Source organism: Rasamsonia emersonii (genome assembly GCF_000968595.1).
Source record: "Rasamsonia emersonii CBS 393.64 chromosome Unknown ctg1118621759962, whole genome shotgun sequence".
Lineage (NCBI taxonomy): Eukaryota > Fungi > Ascomycota > Eurotiomycetes > Eurotiales > Trichocomaceae > Rasamsonia > Rasamsonia emersonii.
In genome coordinates this window covers 1-25,928 of record NW_013563325.1, presented here as the reverse complement: position 1 = coordinate 25,928, position 25,928 = coordinate 1, and the positions used below count along the sequence as shown (strand labels likewise).

The 25,928-nt window shown below is 51.1% G+C and overlaps 8 protein-coding genes across 8 annotated transcripts; 5 read left to right on the top strand and 3 right to left on the bottom strand.

Annotated features, from left to right (window-relative positions):
* Positions 1-319: 319 nt before the first annotated feature.
* T310_0759 (phosphoribosylaminoimidazole carboxylase) lies at positions 320-2,309 on the bottom strand (the record flags this gene model as incomplete). Its single annotated transcript, XM_013476370.1, has 4 exons — positions 320-514; positions 571-1,307; positions 1,379-2,191; positions 2,258-2,309. The coding sequence occupies 4 exons, from the start codon at positions 2,307-2,309 to the stop codon at positions 320-322; spliced, it is 1,797 nt and encodes a 598-aa protein (XP_013331824.1).
* A 1,077-nt stretch (positions 2,310-3,386) lies between these two features.
* On the top strand, positions 3,387-6,298 carry T310_0758 (Anaphase-promoting complex subunit ApcB; the record flags this gene model as incomplete). The annotated part of the gene is made up of 2 exons (XM_013476369.1): positions 3,387-3,884; positions 3,944-6,298. 2 exons carry the CDS (start codon positions 3,387-3,389, stop codon positions 6,296-6,298), a joined length of 2,853 nt encoding a protein of 950 aa, XP_013331823.1.
* Positions 6,299-8,380: 2,082 nt separating this feature from the next.
* Positions 8,381-10,215, top strand: T310_0757 (uncharacterized protein; the record flags this gene model as incomplete). Its single annotated transcript, XM_013476368.1, has 6 exons — positions 8,381-8,751; positions 8,817-9,042; positions 9,094-9,153; positions 9,223-9,516; positions 9,595-9,802; positions 9,866-10,215. The coding sequence occupies 6 exons, from the start codon at positions 8,381-8,383 to the stop codon at positions 10,213-10,215; spliced, it is 1,509 nt and encodes a 502-aa protein (XP_013331822.1).
* A 3,171-nt stretch (positions 10,216-13,386) lies between these two features.
* T310_0756 (uncharacterized protein) lies at positions 13,387-14,550 on the top strand (the record flags this gene model as incomplete). The annotated part of the gene is made up of 1 exon (XM_013476367.1): positions 13,387-14,550. The coding sequence occupies one exon, from the start codon at positions 13,387-13,389 to the stop codon at positions 14,548-14,550; it is 1,164 nt and encodes a 387-aa protein (XP_013331821.1).
* Positions 14,551-15,269: 719 nt separating this feature from the next.
* Positions 15,270-17,974, bottom strand: T310_0755 (ATP-dependent RNA helicase (Hrh1); the record flags this gene model as incomplete). The annotated part of the gene is made up of 3 exons (XM_013476366.1): positions 15,270-15,296; positions 15,514-15,825; positions 15,896-17,974. 3 exons carry the CDS (start codon positions 17,972-17,974, stop codon positions 15,270-15,272), a joined length of 2,418 nt encoding a protein of 805 aa, XP_013331820.1.
* A 563-nt stretch (positions 17,975-18,537) lies between these two features.
* On the bottom strand, positions 18,538-20,848 carry T310_0754 (F-box protein (Pof7); the record flags this gene model as incomplete). The annotated part of the gene is made up of 3 exons (XM_013476365.1): positions 18,538-19,794; positions 19,843-20,291; positions 20,419-20,848. The coding sequence occupies 3 exons, from the start codon at positions 20,846-20,848 to the stop codon at positions 18,538-18,540; spliced, it is 2,136 nt and encodes a 711-aa protein (XP_013331819.1).
* A 129-nt stretch (positions 20,849-20,977) lies between these two features.
* On the top strand, positions 20,978-22,258 carry T310_0753 (Mitochondrial carrier protein; the record flags this gene model as incomplete). Its single annotated transcript, XM_013476364.1, has 2 exons — positions 20,978-21,020; positions 21,093-22,258. 2 exons carry the CDS (start codon positions 20,978-20,980, stop codon positions 22,256-22,258), a joined length of 1,209 nt encoding a protein of 402 aa, XP_013331818.1.
* A 2,067-nt stretch (positions 22,259-24,325) lies between these two features.
* On the top strand, positions 24,326-25,887 carry T310_0752 (uncharacterized protein; the record flags this gene model as incomplete). Its single annotated transcript, XM_013476363.1, has 6 exons — positions 24,326-24,430; positions 24,473-24,747; positions 24,882-24,969; positions 25,041-25,218; positions 25,267-25,409; positions 25,471-25,887. Coding segments are annotated over 6 exons (1,206 nt in total), but the record flags the coding sequence as incomplete, so codon positions are not given.
* Positions 25,888-25,928: the final 41 nt, after the last annotated feature.

Genomic DNA, 25,928 nt, shown 5'->3' with positions numbered 1-25,928 from the left:
TAGTCCGTCAATTATGTCTCATTTTTTTTATGCAATTTTTTCTAGACCTACATACAGTATGCTATGCAAGGCTTTTTTTTTTCAAAAACTTTGCTCCCGAAGTCGGCGATTAAGTCGGGTGATTTTAGGGCTCGCTGAAAAAAAAAGACTTGGGTTGGAGCCTTTAGTAAATTAATGACACGTTTTTTTTTTTGCCGTTCAATAATCTATATAAAGTTTGATTCTAAGTAATGAAGGATCTATCGTGGAAAAAAAAAAGAACGCTGCGCATAATTAATGGGAAACCCTGGGGCAGACAAAAATAATACGTCTGTCTGTCTTATTTTCCAACTTCCATCGTCCAGCCGACTTCGTACAGCCTGTCGCCTTTCTCGAGCACGACTCGCTCCATGTTTGCCCTGTACTCTTCTATCGCAATGCTGTACTTTGGATCAGAGAGGGCAAGAATGCGGATGGCCAGCAGAGCGGCGTTGGTCGAGTTGTTAATGCCGACCGTCGCGACGGGGACGCCTCGCTGGCGTGACGGATAAGCGTCAGATAATCAAGTCTGTGGGATTATGCAAAACTCACCGGCATTTGAACGATAGAGTGCAGCGAGTCAACGCCGTCGAGAGTAGGGCCCTTGACAGGCACCCCGACAACAGGCAGGTTCGATTCCGAGGCGATCATTCCGGGCAAGTGTGCGGCGCCTCCAGCGCCGGCGATAATAACGCGGACGCCGCGAGAGGCAGCCTCCTTGCAAAAGCGGACCATGAGCGATGGAGTGCGATGGGCCGAGACAATGCGAGTCTCGAACGGGACCTTGAATTGTTCCAGAATGCGCGCGGCATCGCGCATAGTGGGAAGATCGGAATCGGAACCCATGAGGACTGACACGAGCGGTAGGGGATGCGACTTTGGCGGCCTCGGTAGGAGCGGGTCGTCGTCGCCAGGTGATGATGACCCCAGGATCTGATGGATACGTTCATTCACATCGGCATCAGAGGGGCCGACGACGGTGATGTGGCCGACCTTGCGTCCTTTTGGCGACTCGGACTTGCCAGGCGACTCCTTCTTGCCATAGAGATGCACAGTCGCACCTTTGGTTTCGAGAGCGCGCCGCACGACTGAACGGACTTCTTCCGTCGTTTCAGGCGTTCCCCGGAGGTTCAGTGTCGCTGCCGAGAACACCTTGAGTGCTGTGCTGCCAAGCGGAAGAGAAAGTATCGCCCGGAGATGATTTTCGTACTGCGAAGTCTCACTGGCCTCGATCGTATAATGAGCTGAGCTGTGCGGACGAGATGCAATCTCGTGGACGAGCAAAGTACCTGACAAGCCCCCCCGGAGTGCACATCAATAACAGGTAGCTAGGGGAAGAAAAAGGTTCATGTAGACTTACCGTTGTCCAAGACAAAGAATTCAACGCCAAAGACACCGACGGCACCATCGCCCAGTGAACTGATGGCCTTCTCCGCCAGCGACTGCGCGCGAATGGAGACGTCCTTACCTCCCTGTCTCAACGGCGCACGAACGAGGTGGCCAATCTTGCCGCAGTGCACGTTCTCGACCGCGCCATAGCTGCGAATCTCGCCCTTGATATTGCGGACGAGGACAACGACGATCTCGTGCACAATGTCCGTCGCGTAACGTTCGGCATAGAGCGCACCCCCGAGCGCGCTCAGCGCACGCGGTGCATCGGCGAGATCACGAAGGAGAAAGTTTCCACGGCCGTCATAGGCGTTCCTGCGGGCCTTGAGGAGGAGCGGTAGGCCTAGGGTTTCCGCTGCCTGGGCGATGTTCTCGACGGTTGGGTCGGGAAGGTCGAGGAACTCGACGACGGGAATGTCCCACTTGCTTAGGAACCTTTTTTGAGAGAGTTTGTCTTGAACAATTGCGAGTGTCTCCGGCGATGGGAAGATGTCGATGCCTTTGCCAAGGTGACCGCCCGTTGTGCGATATCGATCGCGTATCTGGAAGAGCGCCTGGACGTCGACATGTTCAATGTCGACAGTGAGGACGTCGACACGTTCGGCAAGGGCATGGATGTCGCTTGAATTGGAATACGATCCATCAACATGCGCAAGAGATGGGTGCAAAACTGAGACGGCGCTAATCTGCTTGGCGGGAGACGCTGGTGAAGGATCGAGGACGACGAGGGGGATGGATAGTCGGCTCGCAGCTTCGCTGAGCAATCGGGCATACTGACCGCCACCTGGGGGACCTGTTTGTCACCGTCCACTGCAAAGGAAAAGAGAACAGGCGAGTAACCATCACTCACCAAGGACGCCAACAATGCGGTCTTCAATCGAACCAACGACACGGTCGACCATCGTTCTGATAGAAAATGAAATAAATTCAAGACATGGAAGGAGGGATGAACAAGGTAAATTAAAACAAAGTACATTAAAGAGAGAGGTGTATGTACAGTGTATAAAAAGAACCGTGTGGGCCAGGTTGCATGACGCCATCGACATTGTCAAGCTCGTCACAGAACTGAATGAACACCAAACAAACATCACAATTCCCACAAATAAGGCAAATTTGAGGAGCATTGTGCAAGCTCCAAGACGTCCGCCATTCTCCTCTGCCAAGCTTGGACAGCTTCAACCGTGACAAGGCCTTGCCCTTTGCAGAGAGGAAAGATAGGTGTTGACCAGGTCATGATGATAGGGCTCATCGCAGGAATAGCTCGATCATGATGATCAGGAGAAAAGTGGTGAGGTTCATCATAAGGACTAAAACTGGTCAGCAGGGAGGATTGCACGCCATATCAATCCCTAGTGTGTGTATACAAAGTATTAGATGTACTTAGTTCGTCCAACCCAAGGCGGTGTGGGTCGTTGTGTTCCCTCTTTGCTATATATATACCTTGGAATGGTAAGTTGTAACTCTAGCTGGGCCTCGTGGGGTTCGCCTGGGGAGATTTATTCCATGGAGTGTCCACTTGCGGGCTTGGCGCTGCTGCACACGATTATTTTATATTACAGAGTAGTGTTGGTGGATAACTGATCACGTTATTATCTATCCATCGTCGAGGCATAGCGTTGGATGCAGCAGGTTCACCCAATAGTCAGGCCTCAGGACTTTGACCAATCAGATGTGACAAATTCCTCCAAGCATCGTTTCTGAAGTAGCTGGTTCTTGCTGATGAGTGCTCCGATGTAAAACCGTTTCTCTCCATGCATTAAAGTAAGAATTTTCTATAATCCGTATACTCTGGAGTAGTATGAGAATCCTGTTGGGACCTACCATTTTAGGAATAGTCTCAATCTTGTCATGATGGAATCACGTGAATTCGTGATTTCTTGGCACGTGCAACACCGCGAGATCGCGCTCGTCGGGAGCCAAACGAAGGCCGACGGGCATCCAGGCATGATGCTGCCGGAGGAGAAGCGAACTCTGGCAAAATGTCTCAAAATGCCCCCCTCTCAATGAGCCGCAAGCGCGTCTTCGACTCGGTGTTTGCACCGACGTCGCTGAAAAGCCTCGCGCCTACGACTGGTGCCACCCCCGCGAGCGCGTTTACTCCGGACCAGCCGCTCGGGACGACCACGCAGCCATCCACTGCTGCTAATGAGAGCGACGTAAAAATCGAAGAATCGTCGCCAGAGCAGATCATCTGGGATCGAGCTTGGCATGCGGCGACAACGTTTCTATCTTTTCCAGATAGGGGGTTTGAAGTGTTAACAACCGGGGATCCTGATGGGGCGCAATCTACTACTTCGCGCTTGGATTCTTCCAGCCTCCCCTCACGAGAGATTTCGGATTCCTTAGCGTATTTGCTGGCGCCATCATCTCGTGGAAGGGCTCTGCGTGCTGGTCTGAAGGAGCATGATCTGGTTGAGTGGTACGGGAATGAAATGCGCCGGCATTTTTTGACAAATTTCAGAGCCGGCTTTGTCCAGGTAAGTATTGTATCGCACATCTTGTTGAGACTGGCTCGGGACTGAGACGATAAATAAAGCTTCTAGAGGGACCAGCACAAGATGGGTTGTTGTCCAAGATCGTTGGGTACCTTCAATCGGCACAGCGAATTTACTATACCCCTTTCTTGAGGTTTGTGGTGCCGCACCTGGATGCTGCTGACCAGGAGGCCGCTTTTTTGAGGCTTCGACGAAGCTTCCATGCCATCGTCGCTTACTCGTTACCCTCTTCTCGAACTTCTGCGCTGCTTGCAACCGAGCTCACAAATGGAGCCGTTGTGATTCTGGGCATTGAAAGCGCAAAGGAAGAGAGAGCGGTCTACTCTGAAGCAGGCGACCAAAATGACGGCGGCATGGATGATATGGACATTGACCGGAAGTATTCTACCTCTTACCGTGTCTGGAAAGATGAGCCTTCGGAAGCCGCTCGCATACAAATGATGACAGAAGGGGAGGATGCCCAAATCTCTGCAGCCAGAGAGCGTCTACTGCGGCTTCTTGGGCGCGTGCAGGATGTGGGACTTGGCGGCGAGAGGGGTCAAAAAGCTTTTGCAAGAGTCATGAATAATATGATGACTGAATTTATAACGGCCACGTACACGGGCCAGTGGGAGGCACCGTCCCTCGTCACTCAGCACTTGCGATTGTGGACGGAGAACGTCTTTGCCAGACTTGTGGTGGAAGTACTGAATATCTTTAGGCCATACGACGTGGAGGGAAGAACTGAGGGTCAGTTGGATGTTACCCTCGGTGACGTGGGAAAATGGCAGGAAATAGCCATCGCTCGCCTTGGTGCACTTCGCACCAGTGAGCTTTTCGATGTGATTGTCGAGTGGGACTCGAGCAGTGGAGCGATCGAAGACTTGAGGCAATACGCAAACAACCCAGCCACAAGATTCTCCTTGGCCTCTTCGTTTATCGGCATGCTTAACCAACGGCTCCTACATCCAGGAGCCTCCACGGTCGAGATCTTGCAGCTTTACATTTCGATCATTCGGGCATTCAATCTCTTGGATCCGAAAGGAGTCCTTCTGGATAGAATCGCCCGGCCAATTAGGAAGTACCTAAGGGATCGCGAAGACACTGTCAAGGTGATCGTTAGTGGTCTCCTAGCGGATGCGCCAGATACGGAAGGACAAAATACGGCATCTAGCAGCGATACATTGGTCGAACTATCTGCTGAATTATCCAAAGCCCATCAACAATCTCTCCAAGTCGACTCTGGAGAGCTGGATTGGGATGACATGAACTGGATGCCAGATCCTATTGATGCAGCAGCCGACTACAAAAAGTCGAAGGGATCAGATGTCATTGGAAGTCTGATCAGCCTGTTTGAATCCAAAGAAGCTTTTGTGAAGGAACTCCAGAATCTCTTGTCGGAGCGCTTGCTTAAGAAGCGGGCTGATTTCGACCAGGAGATGTCAGTTCTGGAGTTGTTGAAAGTTCGCTTCGGGGATGGGGCTTTGCAAGCGTGCGAGGTCATGCTGCGAGATGTCTTGGACTCAAAACGGGTCGACGCAGTTGTCAGGAGTGATCAGGGCCTGATCGGCAAACAGCCTTCCCAGGAAGCTATGACGCCTGACCGAAGCATGGCAGCCGCAGAGCAGGCTGAAGAAATGCCACAGCTGCACGCAAAGATCCTTTCACGGTTTTTCTGGCCAACACTTCAAGACCAGAACTTCAAGGTTCCGGACGAGATTGCTTCCCTGCAGCAACGATATGCTGCCGGTTTCGAATCGCTTAAACAGTCACGCAAACTCACATGGCTCAATGCACTTGGCCAAGTAACCGTAGAATTGGACCTGGAAGATCGCGTTTTTACGGACGAAGTAACTACCTGGCAAGCTACTGTGATTTACGCGTTCCAGTCTCCAGGCGGCCATACAGGATCATCTACAAGTCCGGTGACAAAGACTGTTGCCGAGTTATCCGACCAACTGGAGATGCCGGCGTCTCTTGTACGCAGCGCCTGCCTCTTCTGGGTGAGCAAAAGGATCCTTGTTGAAGTCCAGCGGGATACCTTCCGGGTCCTCGAGGTGCTCCCTAATGAAGAAGAACGGGACGCGGCAGGCGGTGCTGATTCCGACATGGCTGGCAACTCTTCGACGGAGGCCAGTGCTGCGGCCGCTGCGGATGCGGCAGCAGCAGCGGAGAGAGAGTCTGCCAACGCAGCAGCTATGGAGAAGATGAATCTATACTGGCAGTTCATCGTCGGCATGTTGACCAATCAAGGTGCCATGCCACTGCAACGAATAGTTATGATGCTCAAGATTGCCGTGCCGGGCGGGTTCCCCTACAGCAATGAGGACTTGAGGGAGTTTCTTGCTGGAATGGTTGCTCAAGGGAAATTGGAGATTGTGAGCGGAGGAAACTATAAGCTCATCCCGCAGCGATGATGGCCGATACGTCTGAGATGTGATGGTTGGGTTGTCTTTAGCATGAAAATTATACCTAATAATACCCTAGATGCCCGGAATGAAATGCATGTGATGACCAATCGATTGATTCCTATTCGTAAATTGAAACCTCTCGATTGAAACAAAAATGATCTATTTTGAGTAGAATGCCATATCCAGCTTTGCTATCTGGTCATTAAATAAGTCATCTCATCATGGCACATTGCAACACATGGTTGTACTTTCCTCAAACTTTGTTCTCTGCGCCTTCCTGAGCTTCCTTCAACTTCTGCAAGCGGTCTCGAATCGCGTATCTCCACTCTCTCCCAATTCTCCAGACCAGGATGCAAAACAGTGCTAACATCAAGGCCACAAGGCAGCCAATGACCACCACGCTGAACCAGAGGCCCGTACGAAGCAGGGCGCTCTGGTCTCCAACCATGGGAGCAACCTGCTCCGCAGCAAGCGCCACCTGGAAGCCGCTCAGAACGAGCGAGAATATACCAAAGACAAAGAGCAGTGGCGAATACAGGCGGGCGAAATAAGCACCAGACTGATATTCGACTCGCTGGAAATCGGGTCGTCCCAGAAGCAGCGGTGCATAGAAGTTGAGGCGCGTCAGTCGGATCTCACCGTATGCGTAACGCCCTGAAACGTCGCTGTCTCGAATCAAGGCGAAGTCTGACGAGAACGCGCAGAACTGTTCCCAGGTGATTCCCGGTGGAAGAAGGCGAGGATTGTCCGCGCCAGCGTCTCCCTGGCCCATAGCCATTCTGAAATCCGACTCATAGCGCACCAGATGGTAATACGTTCGCAGATACCCCAGTGCCGCTCTGCGAATTCGATCCACCCGACTTCGGGTCTGAGGCGTATCCAGTTGGCAGAGATACACGGTCCAGAATTTGTGGGAGAGAAGGTATTTTGGTAGAGGCTTGATGAAGATCTGGTCATACATCCAGACCAGGTGCAATTTGGGATCTTCTGTGACTATGACCTTTCGTCTCTTTACCCTTTGTCGATGGAGTGGAGAGATGCTCGCCGAGTCCTGCTTCGACATCCACCATAGTTTGTCAGCCACTCGCTCCAGGTCCGGCGAACACATTTCCTTCTCCAGGAAATCCAAAACGGCATTCTTGTCTCTCAGCTTCAGGCGCGGATATCCAGGCAGATGTTGCGAGCTGTTTTGCAACGATTCCGCTGTGAGATTGTCAAGCTCTGGACAGAGCTGGTTATCGACGTTGAAAGGACAAAGCATTTCTTTCCAAGGACTCGGATTATTCGCCAACATATTTTTTTAATTGGAGAACTATTCCAGGAACAGCCTGCTTGTGATCTATATCGCCTTTTCAGCTCAGTAGCGTGGGATACACCCATGACAAAAAAGTGGAATATCTGCATTTCTCTACGCCCAGACAGATCTACAACGTTGGGCTTTTTTTGCATGGAAATGTGAGGCTGAATGTTGATCCAATTAGCCCTGTTTCATGGCCAGAGCGCCTAGTCGAAACATTTCGTTGGCCTGTCAGCCTTGCGCATAGCCATCGCACCTTGCGGTAACAGAACAACCTGTGGAACTCTCATTGTCCAACGAAGGGATTTCAGTAACTCCATGTTGAAACAACAAGGCGACAAGACAGACGATGATGCATTTCGTACCATCCGTTGGTGTTGATCATCTTAGTTGTGATGACGGACTTGAGTTCTTGGCCAACGACGTTGAAGATTTTGGCGCCGTATGTATCCTTGTGGGGTCTCAGCCTTGTCACCATCAAGGCCTTAACATAGTACTTCATTGGGTCAACTATTCGGTCGATTTCAACGAGCGTTTCATTGACCGAATCATGATGCAGTTGCCCGCAGTTTTTGTCGAAAAGCCGATGAAGCAGGCACGAACCCGAGGCATGGAATCCATGGCTGGGTTATGATCAGCCTAGATCCTCATGATTCTGCTGTTCCCTAACCGCCGTTTTCAGTCATGTCAAGCTGGGAATTGTATCTCATATATTGCTAAATTGATCAAATTCATCGTCTTCGTCCACCAATTCCAGCGTGGTGTTGTCAACAATAACGGTCCCGATCACCATGTTTCTGTCTTCCCTACTCTGGAAGAAGCAGAGTACAGACTCTTCACCAAAACCGAAGAAGCCACGAGCGGTTCGTGTTCGGGATATTCCACAAGGTTTCGATAAAACTGCTCTCAAGCGGGAGATAGAAGATCTCCTATCAGCGAATCCCAAGGACGATGATGTACGGGTGCTGGATCTTTCTCTAGTTCACACCACATCTTCGTTGTCGTACGCCTGTGTCACATTTTCTTCTCTCCCTGCGAAACTGGCAGCCCTAGACAAGGAAACCGTCGAGGAAATCCGGCTTGGCGATCTCCTTTTTGACACGAAATTCTTGGGAATAACGCCAGTCTTTGAAGGCCCAGCTCAGACGGAGCCTGTTGTTGAGTAAGTAATTCCATATCGGATAAGTCGAACCTTGTGATTCAGTAATGGTGATTAAGTGATGAAAGTATCATCGCTGTTCCGGGTCTTGGAAGCCATCCGTTAGGTTCCTGGAAGGCTACAAATGGCCATGATGTTTGGCTCCGCGATTTTCTTCCGCAGGACGTGCCTAATGTTCGAGTACTCCTTTACGGCTATGATACCACCCTAAACAGAGACGATTGGACGTTGTCGATCGGAGATATTGCTGAGCATTTCCTTCGATCTGTTGTAGCGTTTCGCCGGTATACTAGGGTATGTGGTACCACAATCGTTTCGAGAAATAATCTCACCTATTGAATCTAGTCTTCCGACCGGAAAATTATTTTCGTCGCACATAGCCTGGGAGGGTTGGTTGTTAAAGAGGTAATTATGCCTTTTCCTGTTCTTTAAAGCAAGTTTCCTCGATTTGAGACTCATCATTTAATCTCCCAGGCTCTAGTTCGAGCTAGAGAGGGTGAAAATGATCGCCATAAGTTGAGTCTGCTAAGAGACTGTGCTGGTTTACTTTTCTTTGGCGTGCCGAATCTTGGATTGAGGAACGACAGTCTGAGAACGCTTGTGAAAAACCAACCCAACGAACAACTTGTGCAAGACTTGGTTGTATATAAAGAGTCGGAAGCGCCATCTTATCTAAAAATGCTGGCACGACGATTTACAGAGTGTTGCAAGGGCTACTATATTCCAGCAGTGGCGATCTTCGAGCGAAAGTTGAGTTATACTGTCAGAGTGCGTAATCGGCAGCCAAGCGTCAATTTTCCCCAAATTCAACTCGACTCAGTCCTAATAAGTTGTTTTTCTGTACAGAAAGGGGCAGATGGTGCCATAATCAAGGATGGGATGCGCAAACTCCTCGTGACGGAAGAGTCCGCCACAAACATCGGTCTACCGGAGTCAGAGGTTATCAAGATTCCATTTCTCAGGGACCATTCCTCGCTGGTAAAGTTCTCTTCCCGATCAGATATGGATTATATTCAAATCCTGGATCACATCAAACAGTTCACGGCAGCCCCCTGTATGTCTCCTGTTTGTTTTGCTTATATACGGACGACTATTGATCACTTATGTGGAGTGACAGGGATCCCGACCGCCAAGAAGAAGTATGTTGATGTGCTGAGGGAGGCTGAAAGGGTGGTGTCTGACGTTGGACGCTGCATCGTCGACGCAGAAAAAGAATTGTTCAGAGGCCAGTCGATGGCGAGCCCGTTCATGGAACAGGAGCGCGTTGCACCAAATTCGGACTGTTCATGGATTACAGTCTCCTCAGGACAGGGGAAATCTTCCATTTGCAAGAATTCGGCAGAGTCCATTGGAAATAAAACAGTTGACGATAGCCAATCTGCCTCCGTCTCATTCTACTCGGGACGCATGAGCCAAGCTTACAGGGACGCTGAGACAGTGGCACGGTCAGCGATACTCAAATTGTAGAAAGACAATATCAGATGAATCATATTCAGTGGATTGACAAAGAGCAGACAGCCGTTTTAGACTGCGATTAGGGAATTTACGGCGCCCTTTTGAACATGTTATTGGATATCATCGATAAGATGATCTCCGACCCCTATTACCATCAATTATAAGATGTGACAGATGAGTTCATGACAAACCAACCAAAGATTCCTGAGGAAGGGTCATTTTGCTCTAGAACCTGGGTGATGGTCCTGAGGCTGGGCAAACACAAGCTAGAGCTTGCATAACCTATTTACAGTTGACAATTTCGAAAGTGAAATTCTACACGCGCTCAATTGTGCCGGAATCTACTAGTTGCCAAGCACCTTGTTGCTTATGCGTCGAGTAATTGGTCGTTGAATATCCAGACTCGGGAAGATGCTCGGGGTCCCACCGGGTTTCATATGACATCGAGAATAAGATTCTAAGACTATTGCTCGCTTCGTGTCATCCTCGATATTTCTCTTCTCTCTCATGAGATAGAATAGACAGGACATTGGTGAGAAGGTAGAGTCATTCGACACAGAAGAGCAAGCAAGCGAGTAGTTAAGGAACACAGCCCTGCATTGGCAACGGCATAGCACATCCATTTCATAGGAGAGTCGTTCCATACGTCCAGTCATTACTTGGACAATTATGAGCACATGTCGCAATAACCCAACGACGGAGATTTTCCCATCCAATACAACAAAGAAAGGCAGCTTCTTGCGAAAAGTCATTTCTGGAACAGAAACCCTAGTTTATCTCTCTGCAAGTCAGACGAGTCACATCTGCGACATGCATGACGGCACAGTGACCTTATCAGATCTGGCGAGGGGAATGTGATGGGAAAGCAAGAAGTGATGTCATTCTGAACCAATTCGATTCCGCGAGTCGATCCCTGCGGTCCGACGGACTTGATCAGACAGATACCTGCTTAGGTAGGTAGCTGTTGAGAGTGAGACATGGAAATCCGGAAGTTCGGGGAATTCCCAGAGTGCTGTCTCTGATGATATTGGACGTAGAGGTACCTACTAGATTAGGGAGATTAAGCAGGAGGTAGTTACACTAATCCTTCCACTCTCAGAAATGTGCATACGACTGATTGATCATAATTTCCTTTACTAGGTGCCATACATAATGTACAGTATGTAGTAAACAACAGCCAGTACCTACCGAAAAAAAAAAGGTACAGCACAATACCAGTAACCTAAGTTTTGTGTACTGTACCTAGGTAGATAGTCATACCTACGTTTGTAATCATTCCCGGCCTTATCCGTCTAGACGTCTGACATTGAACTTTATCGCGAAGAAGCTTCTTTCTTCTTCTTTCTTCTACTGCTGTGCTGCTGCTGCCGTAGCAAAAGGAATGACCAATACGCGTGTCATAGGGAAATTAAAAGAAAAGCATAGGCTGGGAGTAATGATGACCTAGGTAGGTATCTACTACTAATTTACTATATATATACTGGATTGCTGATCCAGCATATCTTTTCCTTCTGTAACAACGACGATTAATCAAATCAGTCAATCAATACTACTGCTACCTACTTAACTGCCATCAAGAGCATTCCGCTTTTTTTTGTACCCTATACTACACAGCAAACATGATCCCCTGTACGTGCAGCGCCTGCTCCTGCCCCAAGGGCTGCAACAATTGCAACTGTACTACCTGCGGTGTGAGTATTCTGCTGCTGCTGCTTCTGCTGCTGCTCGTGATGATCGATTTGCTGACGCTTTACATAGCACTAGGTCGTATGACCGAGTGACGCGACCAGACGCGACTCGACTGGATGGACGTGGCATGGACATTACGGGGCATATATATGAACATCAAGGCACGACAAGGCATAAGGCATTCTGCTGATCGTTAATTAGTTAGGTTGGTAATCCTGCTCCTACTAGCTTCTTGCTGTCCTGTCTATCTAACCTTGGATGTGCATACGTACCTAGTCTTCCATGGCTATTACTACATATATATGTTCCTGTTCTATGTCCATGTCCAAGCTATATCAATATAATATCAAGTCTACGTCGAGTTGTGTGTGGAGAAAAAAAATTAGACAAGATTAATCTTACTCAATTAGGGAAATAACAGATAAACAGAAAATGGAGAGAGAAAGGAAATGATTTTTTTTGGTGATTATTTTCGCTATGTTACTGCTTTGGGGGTATTCGGATCGTATTTGCATAGAACATATAAAAGAGAGAAAGAAAGCAATAAAAAAGAATGACAAGAGACCATCTTCAATAAATAATGCATGTAGTATGTTTGTCTCGACAATATGGCTCGGAAGAATGAATGAATCCCAGTCACAGACCTTTTTTTCTCCCCTTTGATTATTAGCTGCTGCTGGATTCGTAGCATTTTTCCATCAATACCTAAGTGAGGAGGAACTCACCTGACCTGACTTTGTCTGCTCTGCTGCGGTTAGTATATGTAAACATGAAAGAAAGAATGGTCGATCACTTACCTGCTTTACCTGCTATATAGGTAAATCTACTTTTTACTTTCTGTTGTAAGACTGCAATATGCGCTGCTTCCTTGCTAGCTTAGATTTATTAAATAATCTACCATTATGATACAAAAAAAACACTTTATCCTTCATCCCTAAAACTCATATTCTCATGCTTTAGGTAATCATTTTGATGAGGCCTGCTCTGTTGGATATATATATATATATATAGACTGGGACTGTTGTCCACTATTGAATCAATTGAGCTTTCTCAATCAGCTGAATAGTGATCACTGTCTTGTTTGTTATTTGATACGTATACGTCATGATAAGACACAACATATATATGCCTTTCTAAATAAAAGGTTAATTACTCAATATTATCTATCGTTATCTTTATTTCATCTTTTCACCATTTAGAGTGGAACGGAGCTTGGTATTCATTTTATCCAGCGATTACAAATCTACAAATTCCAAGTGGGGTTCAGAGAAGAAGCTTCTAAGCTTGTCGTCGTTAAAATGCTGCCCCACCTGACTGTCTAGACAAGACAGCGATCTATTAATAAACAATGCTGAATAAAAGGAAATCGGATTATGGACATCTCCAAGACGGGTTTCAAATTAGCGCGATACATCAATCGACAATGATCGATTGATTTCTTTCCTTTCTTCTTCTCTTCCCGACAAGCAAAAACATACTGATTGACTGCCTACCATGGCTACCGCTACTGCTACTGCTGCATCGCCCCCCGCATCAATGAAAGCGCAATGTCTGGACGGCTTCAACAAACCGTACGACTTCCGTGAGGTGCCTCTTCCGGCTCTCACCTCGCCTTACGACGTCCTGATCAAGGTCGATGCGGCGTCGTTCTGCCATACGGACGCCGTGCTGGCCGCCGGGCTGATGCCCCCGCATCCGCCCTCGTTCCCCATCATCGGATGCCATGAGTTTGTGGGCACGGTGGTGGCTGTCCCTGACGAGCAGAGTACTACTACTGCTGTTGCTGCTGCGTCGTTGAGGCTGTTCCGCCCTGGCGAACGAGTCGCTGTCTGCTGCAACAAGTACCATGTCTGCGGCGAGTGTGACGAATGCCGCACCGATACGGGTCCAACGACGGACCCTCCCGGTTTCTCGACTATCTGTCCCAAGGGTCTTGTCAGTGGGATCAGCAGAGACGGCGGGTTTGCCGAATATGCCGTCGTGGACGCCAGGCAGCTGATCCCGATCCCGGAGGGGATGACTCCGGTACAGACAGCTCCTATGATGTGCGCGGGCGTCACGATATACGCGGCAATCCAGAAGTGCGCTCTGTCACCAGGTCAGCGGATTGGGATCATTGGCTGTGGCGGAGGCCTGGGACATCTAGGTCTGCAATTCGCGGCGAAGATGGGTCTGGAGGTGTATGGCGTCGACAACGCAGATGAGCCATTGGCACTCGCTCGGGGACTCAACACAGGCGCCAGGATCGTCGACGCCAGACGCGAAGACGCCGACGCCGTCGCGCGAGAGGTCGGCCAGCGCGACGGCAAACAGCACCGCAGCGAGATGGGCCTTGACGCGGTGATCATCCTGCCCGAGAGCCAGCAGGCCTTTGACTACGGCGTCACGCTGCTGCGGAACCACGGGAAATGCGTCGTCGTGTCCTTCCCCAAGGCTGGCTTCCATCTGTCCTCGCACGACGTCGTGTTTCGCGACATTGCCGTCGTGGGGAGCCTGTTCGGTAGTCGGAGACAGGCGGCCGAAATGCTCGAATTCGCGGCCCGTCATCAGGTCAAGGCTGTTACCAGGACGTATCCTCTGTCCAAGCTGAATGACCTCGTTGCGGAGTATCATCGCGGGTGTGGTGGGAAGTTGGTTGTCGATATGTCGAAACAGTAAACCTTCCGAACAGCTTCAAATCTTCCTGCCAGGCTTGTCTGACATGACCTGACCTGACCTAACCTCGTGAGAAGCATGACCAACCAAACCTCACTTTTTCCCAACCTATGCCGAGCAATCTCAGACAGACAATGATGAGTTAAACTGGCTGAGGAATCTATCTCTCACTTTTTCCGACTTTGTGCCGAGAGGCTTCAAAATAAATAAATAAATAAATAAATAAATAAATAAATAAATAAATAAATAAATAAATAAATAAATAAATAAATAAATAAATAAATAAATAAATAAATAAATAAATAAATAAATAAATAAATAAATAAATAAATAAATAAATAAATAAATAAATAAATAAATAAATAAATAAATAAATAAATAAATAAATAAATAAATATATATAGCTTTATTTCACACAGACTAATATCTCCATCACACACATTGTCTGAATCCAGCTGAGGATTTTATGTGACTTGACCTGACTTAACACACACTCAAGGAATGACCAAACAAACTGTCAGATTGTCCGATCTATGCTGAGGTCAGAGAAAAAAAAAGTCAAAGGAGGATCAGGGAGATTTTCATTGACTGACTGTCTGTCTGTCTAGCTACCTTGTATAACAAAGCAAGCAAGCAAGGAAAAGCTTAAAAGAAAGCCTGAGGCCAGAATCAGGTCACATGAAGTGAAGCCATCTGTAATTAGTGTCAAAGCTTTTAAAAAATTAAAAAAATTTAAAAAAGTCATATATCTAATTAAAAAGTTATGTCTATTTTCTTTCATCTCATGTATTTCACTAAAGAATACGTAGCGTAAACAATACAGGGAGGAAAGTATCGTACAGTACAATATAATCCATCCATCCATAAATCCATCCATGTATATACAATTCATAAGCAGTTAACTCCCTACCTCCCTGACTACTACCGCAACACCTCCCCAATCCAATCCATCTGCACCGCACTCACACCCCTCGCATAGCTGCGCGTCGTAAACACGTACTCGGTGTACATGATGGCCTCGACCTTGCGGCCATACAGCACGCTGGACGGGTGGATGGCCACCGTCTGGTTGCCGACGATGGTGCGGTAGGACCCGTCGGGGACGAGGCGGGCGATGTTGGTTGAGAAGCCGGTTAGGAAGGATTTTAGGATGGGGGCTACAGAGTAAGAAGAGTTGCTGTTGTTGTTGTTGTTGCTGTTGCTGTTGCTGGATTGGTTGTTTTTCTCGTCGAGGAGTTTGGCTTGCTTGCATTGTGCGATGAGTTGTTTGCGGACATCCTGTGCAAGTAAACTCCGTCAGTGTTATGTCGACTAATACAGGGATAATAATATTAAGATGACTGCATACCATCACTGACTGCATCGCGCGGTGTGATACCATATGCCTCTCTGCCCATGCCTTGCGATCCACATTCTCCGCCGCGTAGGCCTGCACCGTAGCCAGCATCGTCAAGTGATCGCCTTCCCTCCGGAAGAGGTCCCGTCGAACGTTCTCCGCCTCCTCCCTCTTCTCCTCCGACGTAGGGTTCAGGAAGATGTTCTCGACGCTGAGGCACGAGATGATGTCGATGACATCCAGCAGACAGCTTTGTCCGTACTCCGCAGCGGATAGGAGCACCCTCCCCAACGGCGGCGTCAGGGGCAGTTTGGCGATCTGCAACCCCAGCTCGCTGATTTTCCCCGTCTCGTCGAGCGCCTGGATGTTCAGCAGCTGGAGCAGCGCCTTCTCCAGCGCTTCTCGCGGAGGCCGCGTCAGGAAAGGGAAGTTCATGATATCGTCCACCCCTCTGGCCTTCATCGTGAGAATACTCTGGCTCAGATCGCACCGCAGGATCTCGGGCGTGTTCGCATCATCCAGGGCCAGATAGTCCTTCTCCGTATACAGTCGGTAGCATTGCCCCGGCGCTTCTCGTCCCGCTCGACCTTTCCGTTGGATCGCAGCAGACTTGGAAATCGGCTTGACCAGCAACGAGTCGAGACCCAGCCGCGTCCGGAACTGCTTCATCTTGGCCTTTCCGCAGTCAACTACGTACCGAACTCCGGGCACAGTGACGGACGTTTCTGCGATGTTCGTTGCCAGGATGACCTTCCTGGTACGCGGAGGCGTTGGCACAAAGACCCGCTGCTGCGCCGCCTGGGGAAGAGCAGCAAACAGAGGCAGAACGAGGACTTTGGGCAGCGCCGGATCCATGCCGATCGCGTACTCGTTCACCAGGTACTCCAGATTCTCCACCGTTTCCTGTCCGGTGAGGAAGACCAAGATGTCTCCTGGCAGAGGCTCCTTGTAGTGGATTTGAAAGATGACTTTAAGAGCGGCATCCACAAAGTCGTTGACTGGCTGTGGAGAGTAGATGACCTTGACGGGGTATTGGCGGCCTTTGATATGACATACAGAGATCTGGTTTTCCGACTTCTTCGAATCGGTAGCACCATTGGCGGCATCACTCGAATCTTTATTAGAATCATTACTGCTTTTGGCAGAATCTCCATTGAAGAATTCGAGCAGACTTTCCATATCAGCCGTTGCGCTCATGACGACCACCTTCAGCGGGACACCACCGCGGCCCTCTCCCTTGCTGGAGAGAATCTTTTTCAAGAAACCCAAGACCAGGTCGACATTGACGCCCCTCTCATGGACTTCATCCACGACGACCGCACTGTATTTCGTCAACCACGGGTCATGCAGCATCTCCTGGAGCAGCATTCCCTCCGTCAAGTATTTGATCCTGGTGCTGGGCGACGTGGACGTGTCGAAACGAACCGAGTAGCCGACCTTACTCGCTGGCGAGGAATTGCCCAGGGGCGTACCCATCTCTTCGGCAACACGTCTCGCCAACGAGATGGCTGCCACTCGCCTCGGCTGCGTGATGGCGATGCACCCGCCCACGGTGGCATCTTTCTTCGTGCCGTCCTCCTGCTTGATCTTGACATTCTTCGGGCGACACCAGGCCTCGTCGACCAGGAACTGCGGGATCTGCGTACTCTTGCCGCTTCCCGTCTCTCCGACCAGCAGCATCACATTGCTGGTGCGCAGTCGCTGGCGTATCTCCTCCGCGTGCGGGAAGATGGGGAGCTTCTTGCGGATTTCATAGAGCGCCTTGGCTTTCTCTTTCAACGATGGATAATGAGACGAGTTCTGTTTCGATTGCTGCGAAGGCTTGTCGTGCTTTTTCGCGCTCTGTGAGTTATTATTACCCTTGGGATGGTCGCCATTGGCACTTGCATCTGGTGTCTGCCTCTTCTGCTCGCGACCGGATTGTTCCCCCTGAAAGGCCTCCTTTTTCCGCTTCTTGCTCTTCTGCCGCTCTTCATTATTCGTCTGCGATGTCGCTGGCTTTTGCTTCTCCGCCTCCTCAGGCTTCTTTGCGACGCTCTGGCTCTGATCGTCCGAGTCGTCGTCAAACCTCGTATGCACCCTTTCCGGCATCTTGGCTCAGCACGACAAAACAAAAACGCCACAAGATAATGCAAAAATAGTATATTGAAAAATGCTATAATCTACAATCGTAAAGGAAACATGCTGGGTATCTTCTAAATGAGGATGCTGCAAGGCAAGCAAGTTGCTAGGGCGTCAGGTTTGGTTCCCCAAATATTTTTTTTGGGGTCCGAGTTGGACCGCCGCAACTTTTAAGCTTATCGATAAGCGACCCGATAAGGCATGCTCCGACTGCAGCGAATTTACAGTCCAAACACTATATTACTTTCTAAAACTTAGAAAATGAGGTTTATTACTGAATCAGCACTAATTATAACGACAGTCTGATAAAAAAATCACATTGTGCAATGCAACCATGCATTCGTCGTCTCACAGTGTACTGTACTCTGTATATACATCGCATATATCTCGAGTATATCTACACAGTGCATCATGGTCAATACAGTGCATCATGTCAAATCATTCAAATCATGCCGAATCACCCGAATCAAGTCAGATAACGCCAGACCCGACTGAACGCGTCTATCGTAAAAAGGCCCATCGAAGAAACAAACTCAGTCCATCCCCCATCCTCTCACCCGCCGGAAGACAAAAGCACGGTCATTTCGCAGGCCAAATTCCGCCCAGTCATCGGTCAGCTTGTTGTAACTCCAGAAACCCTTCCAGATCAGTCTGGTGTTTTTGGACACATTGGGCGGTGGCTTGTCGGACCCGGCATGCCGGGCAGGGTTAGAGGAACGAAGAGAGAGGTGAAGGGTATACGTGTATTTGGGATCGACGCCTTCCGTCTCAACCACGAGATCTCGGGGATCCGGCCCTGAGGTCGTGTCGGATTTCATGGACGGAGGGCCCGAGCCCGAAGGAGGCTGCTCTGGTACGATCTGCTGCTCTTCGGGATTCGCCGGTGGGGGACGAGTGAGATGCCAACGACCCCGTAAAGCATGCTTCAAGGTTGCCATGGCGGTCGGAGGAACTGTGTTCGCCGGCACCACTGCTCCTGCGGAACCGGAGTCGGACTTCTGACGTTGATGTTGATGATGGCCCTGAGCTGCCGCTCTGGCAGCGGCCACATTCTCCTTGCTGATATACGGGACCACCTCCGTCGGCTCCGTCGTGGTGAGCAACGAAATGACCGACCCATCTGGGTAAAAGCGAAGATAACGATAGTAGGTCACAATGTGGATGGGGGAATTCCAGGTGACATTATCGTACGAAGACGCCGCTCCAGGCCGCGTGTAGTTTACCGTGCTGATGTAAATGCCCGTGAATCGGATCCGGGGAAAAATCTGGAAGACCTCACTCCAGGTGGACAGCGGCTTGGGGATCTGTACCGGGACCCCACGAGGAAATGGCGTGTAGCGTGGACCCAGCGTATGGAGGCGGTTCCCGGCCACGTCGCAGCAAAACGAGTAGTGCATGCCCTCAAATCCAAACTTGCGTGTCTGGCACAAGCTCTTCCAGATATGCTGTTCGTGGGCAAAGTGGTATGCAAGACGTTTACACACCAGAGCCATGCGACAGAACGAGGCGGGATCCATCAGAGCTACGTGTTTCAAGATTTCGACGAGGACGTCCGACGGAACCTTGGCGATAGGACATGGCGGTGGGGGTGTGTTCTCGATCAGGGGTTCAGCCTGCGGAATCGGCAAATTGGCAAAGGAGAGAATAAGCTCTGGCGTAGACAGCGGCTTGCTTTCTTCCTGTGCACCGGTGGTGTCTTTGGCAGCGGAGAGGTTCGCGTCTTTGGACGGCGGCGGCTTGGACGAGGCAAAGTGTTTCTTGCGGTATGCTTGATCGACGCTAGAATCGAGCTGCGAGACACGTCAGTGGTGAATCAGCGATGAAGCCGGTTGACTTACCCTGTATGCCTTTCGATAGTGGTTCAAACTGTCGCCCAAATTGCCCTCCGCCTCTTTCTGCACTGCTTTTTCAAAGTGCTCCAGCGCCGAACGCGGCTCCCTCTGCGGAGCACGTTGAAACGTATCGTCATCCACCGTCTGCAGGGTCAGCTGCTCGACCTGTTGGACAAACTCTCCATAGCCGTGATGCGCGAAATCCTCCTCGTAGGCGTCTTCCTTCCGGTTTGCAGCCTCGTGGCGGGTGGGCGGGACGCGCTCCTGCTCGGCGGAGGACGCGACGGACGGCTGCGATGGCGGCTGCGAGGTTGACGCGGCCTTCGTGCGTCGCGAGACTTCTTCACGCCATTGGCGTCGAAAGGACTCGAGCTCCGCGTTGTCCTCCATGTCGGAGCCAGGCAGAAAGGTCAAAGTGTACGGTCGGGAGCCGGCAGGGGAACATCCATGGGTGGCTGCGGTGGGCTTGCTGAGAGCGAAGTAACAATCGTATGGCAGCGATCAGCGCAGGTCCATGTCGAAGCAGACTCGAGACGACGCAAGACGAGTGCTGCACGGAGGCAGGAAGCTCGATATCGATACCAAGCAGAGCAATCACTGGAACAGGATCGAAACGGAGCAGGCTGGTCGATGCGCGGCGAGACCGGCGGGAGAAACGGAGTTGACGAAGCGAGTTAAGTTCCTTAGGGCTCCGCGCCGCCACCGCGCCGTCTGGTTGGCTGGCGGGCGCCGACGCTAGCCCGCTGGCCACTGCTTCCGTAAGCAGCCAAACTTGTTTGACAAAGTTGTTTGCCGGCTTAGGATTATCGCTGGAACAGTCCTCCGGCCTTCTTCTCGCCTCCTCGACCCAATCCTCCCCAAACCAGGTCTCTTCCGTGTGTTGCTGTGCCTTACAGTGTGTTCGCGCGGCACCATCACGTTGTGTCGGTGACCTGGCGAATGAATGTCCGCTGTGCTGTCTGAACCGATCCGCTCGGACAGACTTCGGGACCGGTCTGACCTGGCGGGACATGCAGATGGCAGTGAGAAACACGACTGGAATCATTATGAGAGGCCGGCGATGGCGTCTTCCAGTGCAAATAGCGGCCCGCTTGCGGCCCAGGGGCAGATAGATGGCGACCAGGTGTCGGCCGGCCAGAAGATGCTGTCTGCCACCTGGGGCAGCCTTTTGACTTCACTTCTGGGTACGTTCGATATTTCTGGCGATGCAAGATAGAATCGGCGTGATTGGGATGATTGCTGACGAATTGGCATAGTGACACCACTTGATGTCGTCCGTGTGCGCCTGCAGTCTCAGACAAACGCAGCTCATCAGCCGTCTCGGTTTACCGCCCATACAACGCGAACATTCAAAGCGCTTCCAGCGGATCTTGGGGTTACTGCGTGTTGTCGGGAAGTATTTTGGGTGGGAAATAATGCCGAAATGTGTCTGGTCGGCGGCAATGGGTCCGCCAGCCGCGGTTCGAGCATTCTTGTCGACTGTGCGGTCGAACATACGCGACAACGGACATTTACCTCGACGCTAGATGCGTTGCAGAAGATAGCTCGCTACGAAGGACCCTTGACGTTATGGCGGGGTCTCAGTCCAACTCTCCTGATGGCCATTCCCGCCAATGTGATCTATTTCACTGGCTACGACTGGTTACGTTCCGATCCTCGCAGCCCCATCCGCAAAATTATCGGGGACGCCTATGTCCCCTTAGTCGCGGGAGCAGCGGCAAGAATTGCAGCAGCTTCTGTCATCAGCCCGATCGAAATGTTCCGAACCCGGCTACAAGCCACGCCCGGCACGGGGACGGATCATTTCCGAGCGACACTGCGGGGACTGCACGAGATGACTCAGGCACAAGGATACAGTTCTCTCTGGCGTGGCTTGACGCTGACGATGTGGCGGGATGTCCCCTTTTCTGGTCTTTACTGGTGGGGTTACGAGCAAATTCGAAATGCCCTGACCGATCTGCGGGAGAGGGCACACCGTGGCCAGGGTGCTGTCGAGCCCCGTCGAAGTCGTCGCGCATCGCAGTCCCATCAGAACTCGACGTCGACATTTATTGACAGCTTCGTCGCCGGCTCTCTTTCGGGAGCAGCGGCCGCATTTGTGACGACGCCATTTGATGTTGGCAAGACGCGTCAGCAGGTCTTCCGACAGAGTGGTGACACTGTCTCTAAGGCGGGGCCTGTCCGCGATGCGGGAGCAGTAGGGCGGTCGGAGCTGCGACCGGAACAGCTGCCGATGCCCAAATTCCTGTTCCACATCTTTCGCACAGAGGGGCTCTCTGGATTGTTCAGGGGATGGGTGGCACGATGCCTGAAGGTGGCACCGGCGTGTGCCATCATGATCTCGAGCTATGAGATTGGAAAGAAGTTGGCGCAAGGAGTCAACGAGCGCCGTCAGACTGAGACCGAGGGCGACAGGGTTTGAACGACGGGATGTTTCTTTCCTCTCCGCTCCTCTTCGTTCGATCCTTCTTTTTTTTTTCTTCGTTTTTCGTTTCATGACGGGGGGTATGTTATGGCCTCCTGTAAAGTTGGAGAAAGTTGGAGTTGGCGGGTTCATTTTCATCTACTATTCCCATGCTGTACAGTGGTTTATTTCTTTTCTTTCTCACCTGTTTTTTTTTTCTCATTGCATTAGGGTGGGCCTGCATTGATGAACGGTGATGATATAGAGTTTTATTGTGCAGACGTTGATCTCTTTTTTTATGGCGGCGGTTTTGTGCTCGTTGCTATTTGGTCACTCGGGACTCGGTGCCCGTCTCTTCCGTTTTCATTGATGTACAGTACACAAGCATTGGATAGACGATCTGTAGTATATCTAATCTGGAGTTCTCCTCTCCTCTCCTCTGTTCTCCTTCATTGTCGACTATCATAACCGGTATGTAGTACAAGTACAGTATAAGTACAGAGTACAGTAGTACCATTGCACCCAAGCACCAGCCACCAGAGCAATCCGTTATGTTATGCAGTTGAGGTGACTTGTAGGAGATTGCGGGGTCTGTCCCAGCTTCCCGTTTAGGTATCATCCCAAGTCAGTGGACGGGTGCAGCCAATCATCTTTGCCAATTGCATTCCCACGAAAAAAAAAACAGTCGACCTTCAACTGGTGTTCTGCATCGTTAGTGATTAATTACCACTGCAAGTCAATCGAACAATTATCATGATCTCATCTGTTTCGCATTTATTTATATCTATATCTTTTAAAAAAGAATGAAGATAAAGCACGCTGGTCCTACTGTACAGTACGGAGCTGTGTGGGGAGGGGAGTACGGAGTAAGTTCGGTAAGGGGATTATTATTACGGAGTACCTAAGGTACCTTACTGTCGTCGCTCGCTTAAGTATAATAAAGTATGGTTGGATTATTGGGCAGCAACGGCTCCTCCATCATTCCATCCAGAGATTAATATTAATATCGTCGAAGTGGGATGGGATGGGATGGCAACTCCGCCTTTGATAGATGGAGTTCTTTCTCCGGATGAACTCCGTTTGGATCCTATCATCCATCCCACTACTACTACTAAACTGGAATTACCCCTCCAAAAATTGCCGCACGTGCAGGGACCTCTCTCTATCGAGAGAGAGATTTTTCGTGCTCGAAGAAGTTTCCCTTTTCGTTCCCTTAGTTATTACTATGATTACTCCCCCTTACAGAGTAACTTTTTTAAGCAAAAAAAAATTTTTTTCGCCCCCTGGTCCAGACAGCTGGTGGAGCATATTCTTGCTTTGCTGACTTCGCCACCGGCACACCGGACCAGCCGAAGTTTCAAAGCTCGGGTCACGGGAGAGCTCCAAGCTGAACCTGGAACTTTGAGGCTGGAGCTGGGGAGAGCTTGAACCCTGGCTCTGAAGCTCCATCCATCCAGCTGGGCGGAGCAGCAGCAGCCTGGTAAAAAAAAAAAAAGTGATGCAGGGGGAGGGGTTTCAATCAGCATCAGCATCAGCATTATTCAGCTGGTCTCTAGCTGAATGCAGTCAGCCGTCTCTTACTGAAGATATGTAGTGTAGGTTGATCAGACTGCCGAGACAGGCAGTAATTTTTTAAATTTTTTTTTTGAGCTGGGTGCACTGTCTGGTCTGGTCCAGTCGTATGCGTCAGAGCCAGTCTACCCCGTACGTATGCACTGTACAGTAAGCTCCAGCAGCAGGAATAGTAAAATTGAGCATGCGAATCGAATTGCAGACTGCCATTGCCTCCTGTTCTGGTCAGTGCCTCGTTGCTTCATTTTCTGGCGGATGGGACCCGCCAGGAACCCCTCCTCGGGCGAGAGAGGCCCGTCTGAAGCTAAGCTAACTAACGGCAGCCCCTCAGCGCGTGCTCCTGCCGTCCGGCTGCCCGTGCAGGAGTCAGGACTGAGATTGTCAGTCGTCGACAGAGGGAGATGCCCAGTTACTGGTACAGTGCATCCTAGCTTCTAGTTCTCGCTGTCCTCAGGCCGCTCGATGAATATTAATTGGGCCAGCGAAAGGCATCGACCGCATCGGGAAGCAGCGATGCCGGGCGGGACGGCTATCGATAACGAGTCGGAGCCGGAAGGAGGGGAGCTTGCCCCCATCCATGTGACGTCGGCGCCAGCACTGGCCAGCAGCAGCACAGCTGTATGTTCCGCATTGGGCGTGCTGCGACGCTCGTTCCGGCAGGCAAGAGGCAGTTCACTGCTGAGCTCTCCACCAATGGCCGCGCGCCTGAATATCCGGCGGCTAGGGCGACGCTCAGCCTCGCTCCTTCCCCGGCCGCCCTCTCGTCCCTTCCCTTGGATTACTTCTCCTTCCCTGGAACCCTGCCCGAGCTTAGCTTCTTCTTCCTCCTGCGCTCCGCTTCCCTCGCATCGCATCGCAGACTCGCCTCGTCAGAGCATGCTTCACGGCTCACCTGCTCTCTCTGGCCGTGCACAATTGAGACGTCCTGCGTGCTGGTCCTGGCCTGATCGTGCGCCGGCCTGCCGGTGCCAGCTTCGTCGCAGCTCCCCTCCTCCTCCGTCCTCCACCCCACCTCCCCCCTCGACCACCGCTACATGCAGACCATGCCGCCTCGCTCCTCGCTGACCAGCTCCTTCTCCGTGTCGGATGCCAACAACGAGGTTGTCTGTCCGCTGACCAACAACGATGGCTCCAATTGTCGCAAGCGATGTCTGGGAGTGAGTTCCGCAGATGCCTTACAATCGAGATAGCATGACAGCCGCTCTAATCATCCTCTCTCCATCTGCAGGAGAAGCGCTTTCGCTCCATGCAGGAGCACATCCGGCGCGCTCACCCCAGCCACTACATCCCCAAGCTCCCTGCCACCGAGGAGAGCTTCCTGCTGATGGTCAACACCCCGCTGGACCAGCGCGCGCATTTGAATCCGCAGGCGCCGCCCTCCACCCAGCCCAAGAAGCAACAACCTGGTCCGTTGGCTCCCTTTCCAGTGTCGCTTGGATGCTGATGGCAAGCAGCCGTCTCCGACCGGGACATCTACGTCGCTGACGCCAGCTCTCCTGTCACCTCGCGCACCATCGACGACGCCCACCCGGCAGCGGCCACCGCCGCCGTCGCCCTCGCCCAATTGCACCACAATCGCCTGGCCTCGGATTGGGAGGTGTGTAGCTGGTCAAGTGCAAAAAGGGAAAGGACCAGTCCGCTAACGATCGACCTGCTAGGACACTCATTCGGACAACGATATCGGCCGAGATCGCATGCGATCGTCGATTGAACTCCCTCCGCTGCGTGATCATTTCAAGCAGGAGTCGTTACCCCCGTTTCAGCCGTCCCGTCCTCGCGAGCTGTTGCCTTCCATTCTACACTCTCCTCCCGGCCGGTCGTCGACACTGCCGCCCATCCAGCGCAGAGACCGAATTCAGAGGCCGCGCAAGTCTTCCATCACGAAGGATCCCCGCCGTCCCAAGCACGAGCGCACGCGATCCAAAGAATATGGGCGACGACCCAGTCTCGGCGATCGGAAGGCGCTCTCTGCGGAACCGCAGACCGCGGCATGGGCCCAGGGCAAGCGATGGGAAGACCTGATCGAAGCCGCCACGTCGGCTACCGAAGCGGACGATGACCGTGATTTGACGCCGGTGAGTTGGACTATTTCTTTTCTCTTTTCTCTCTCTCTCTC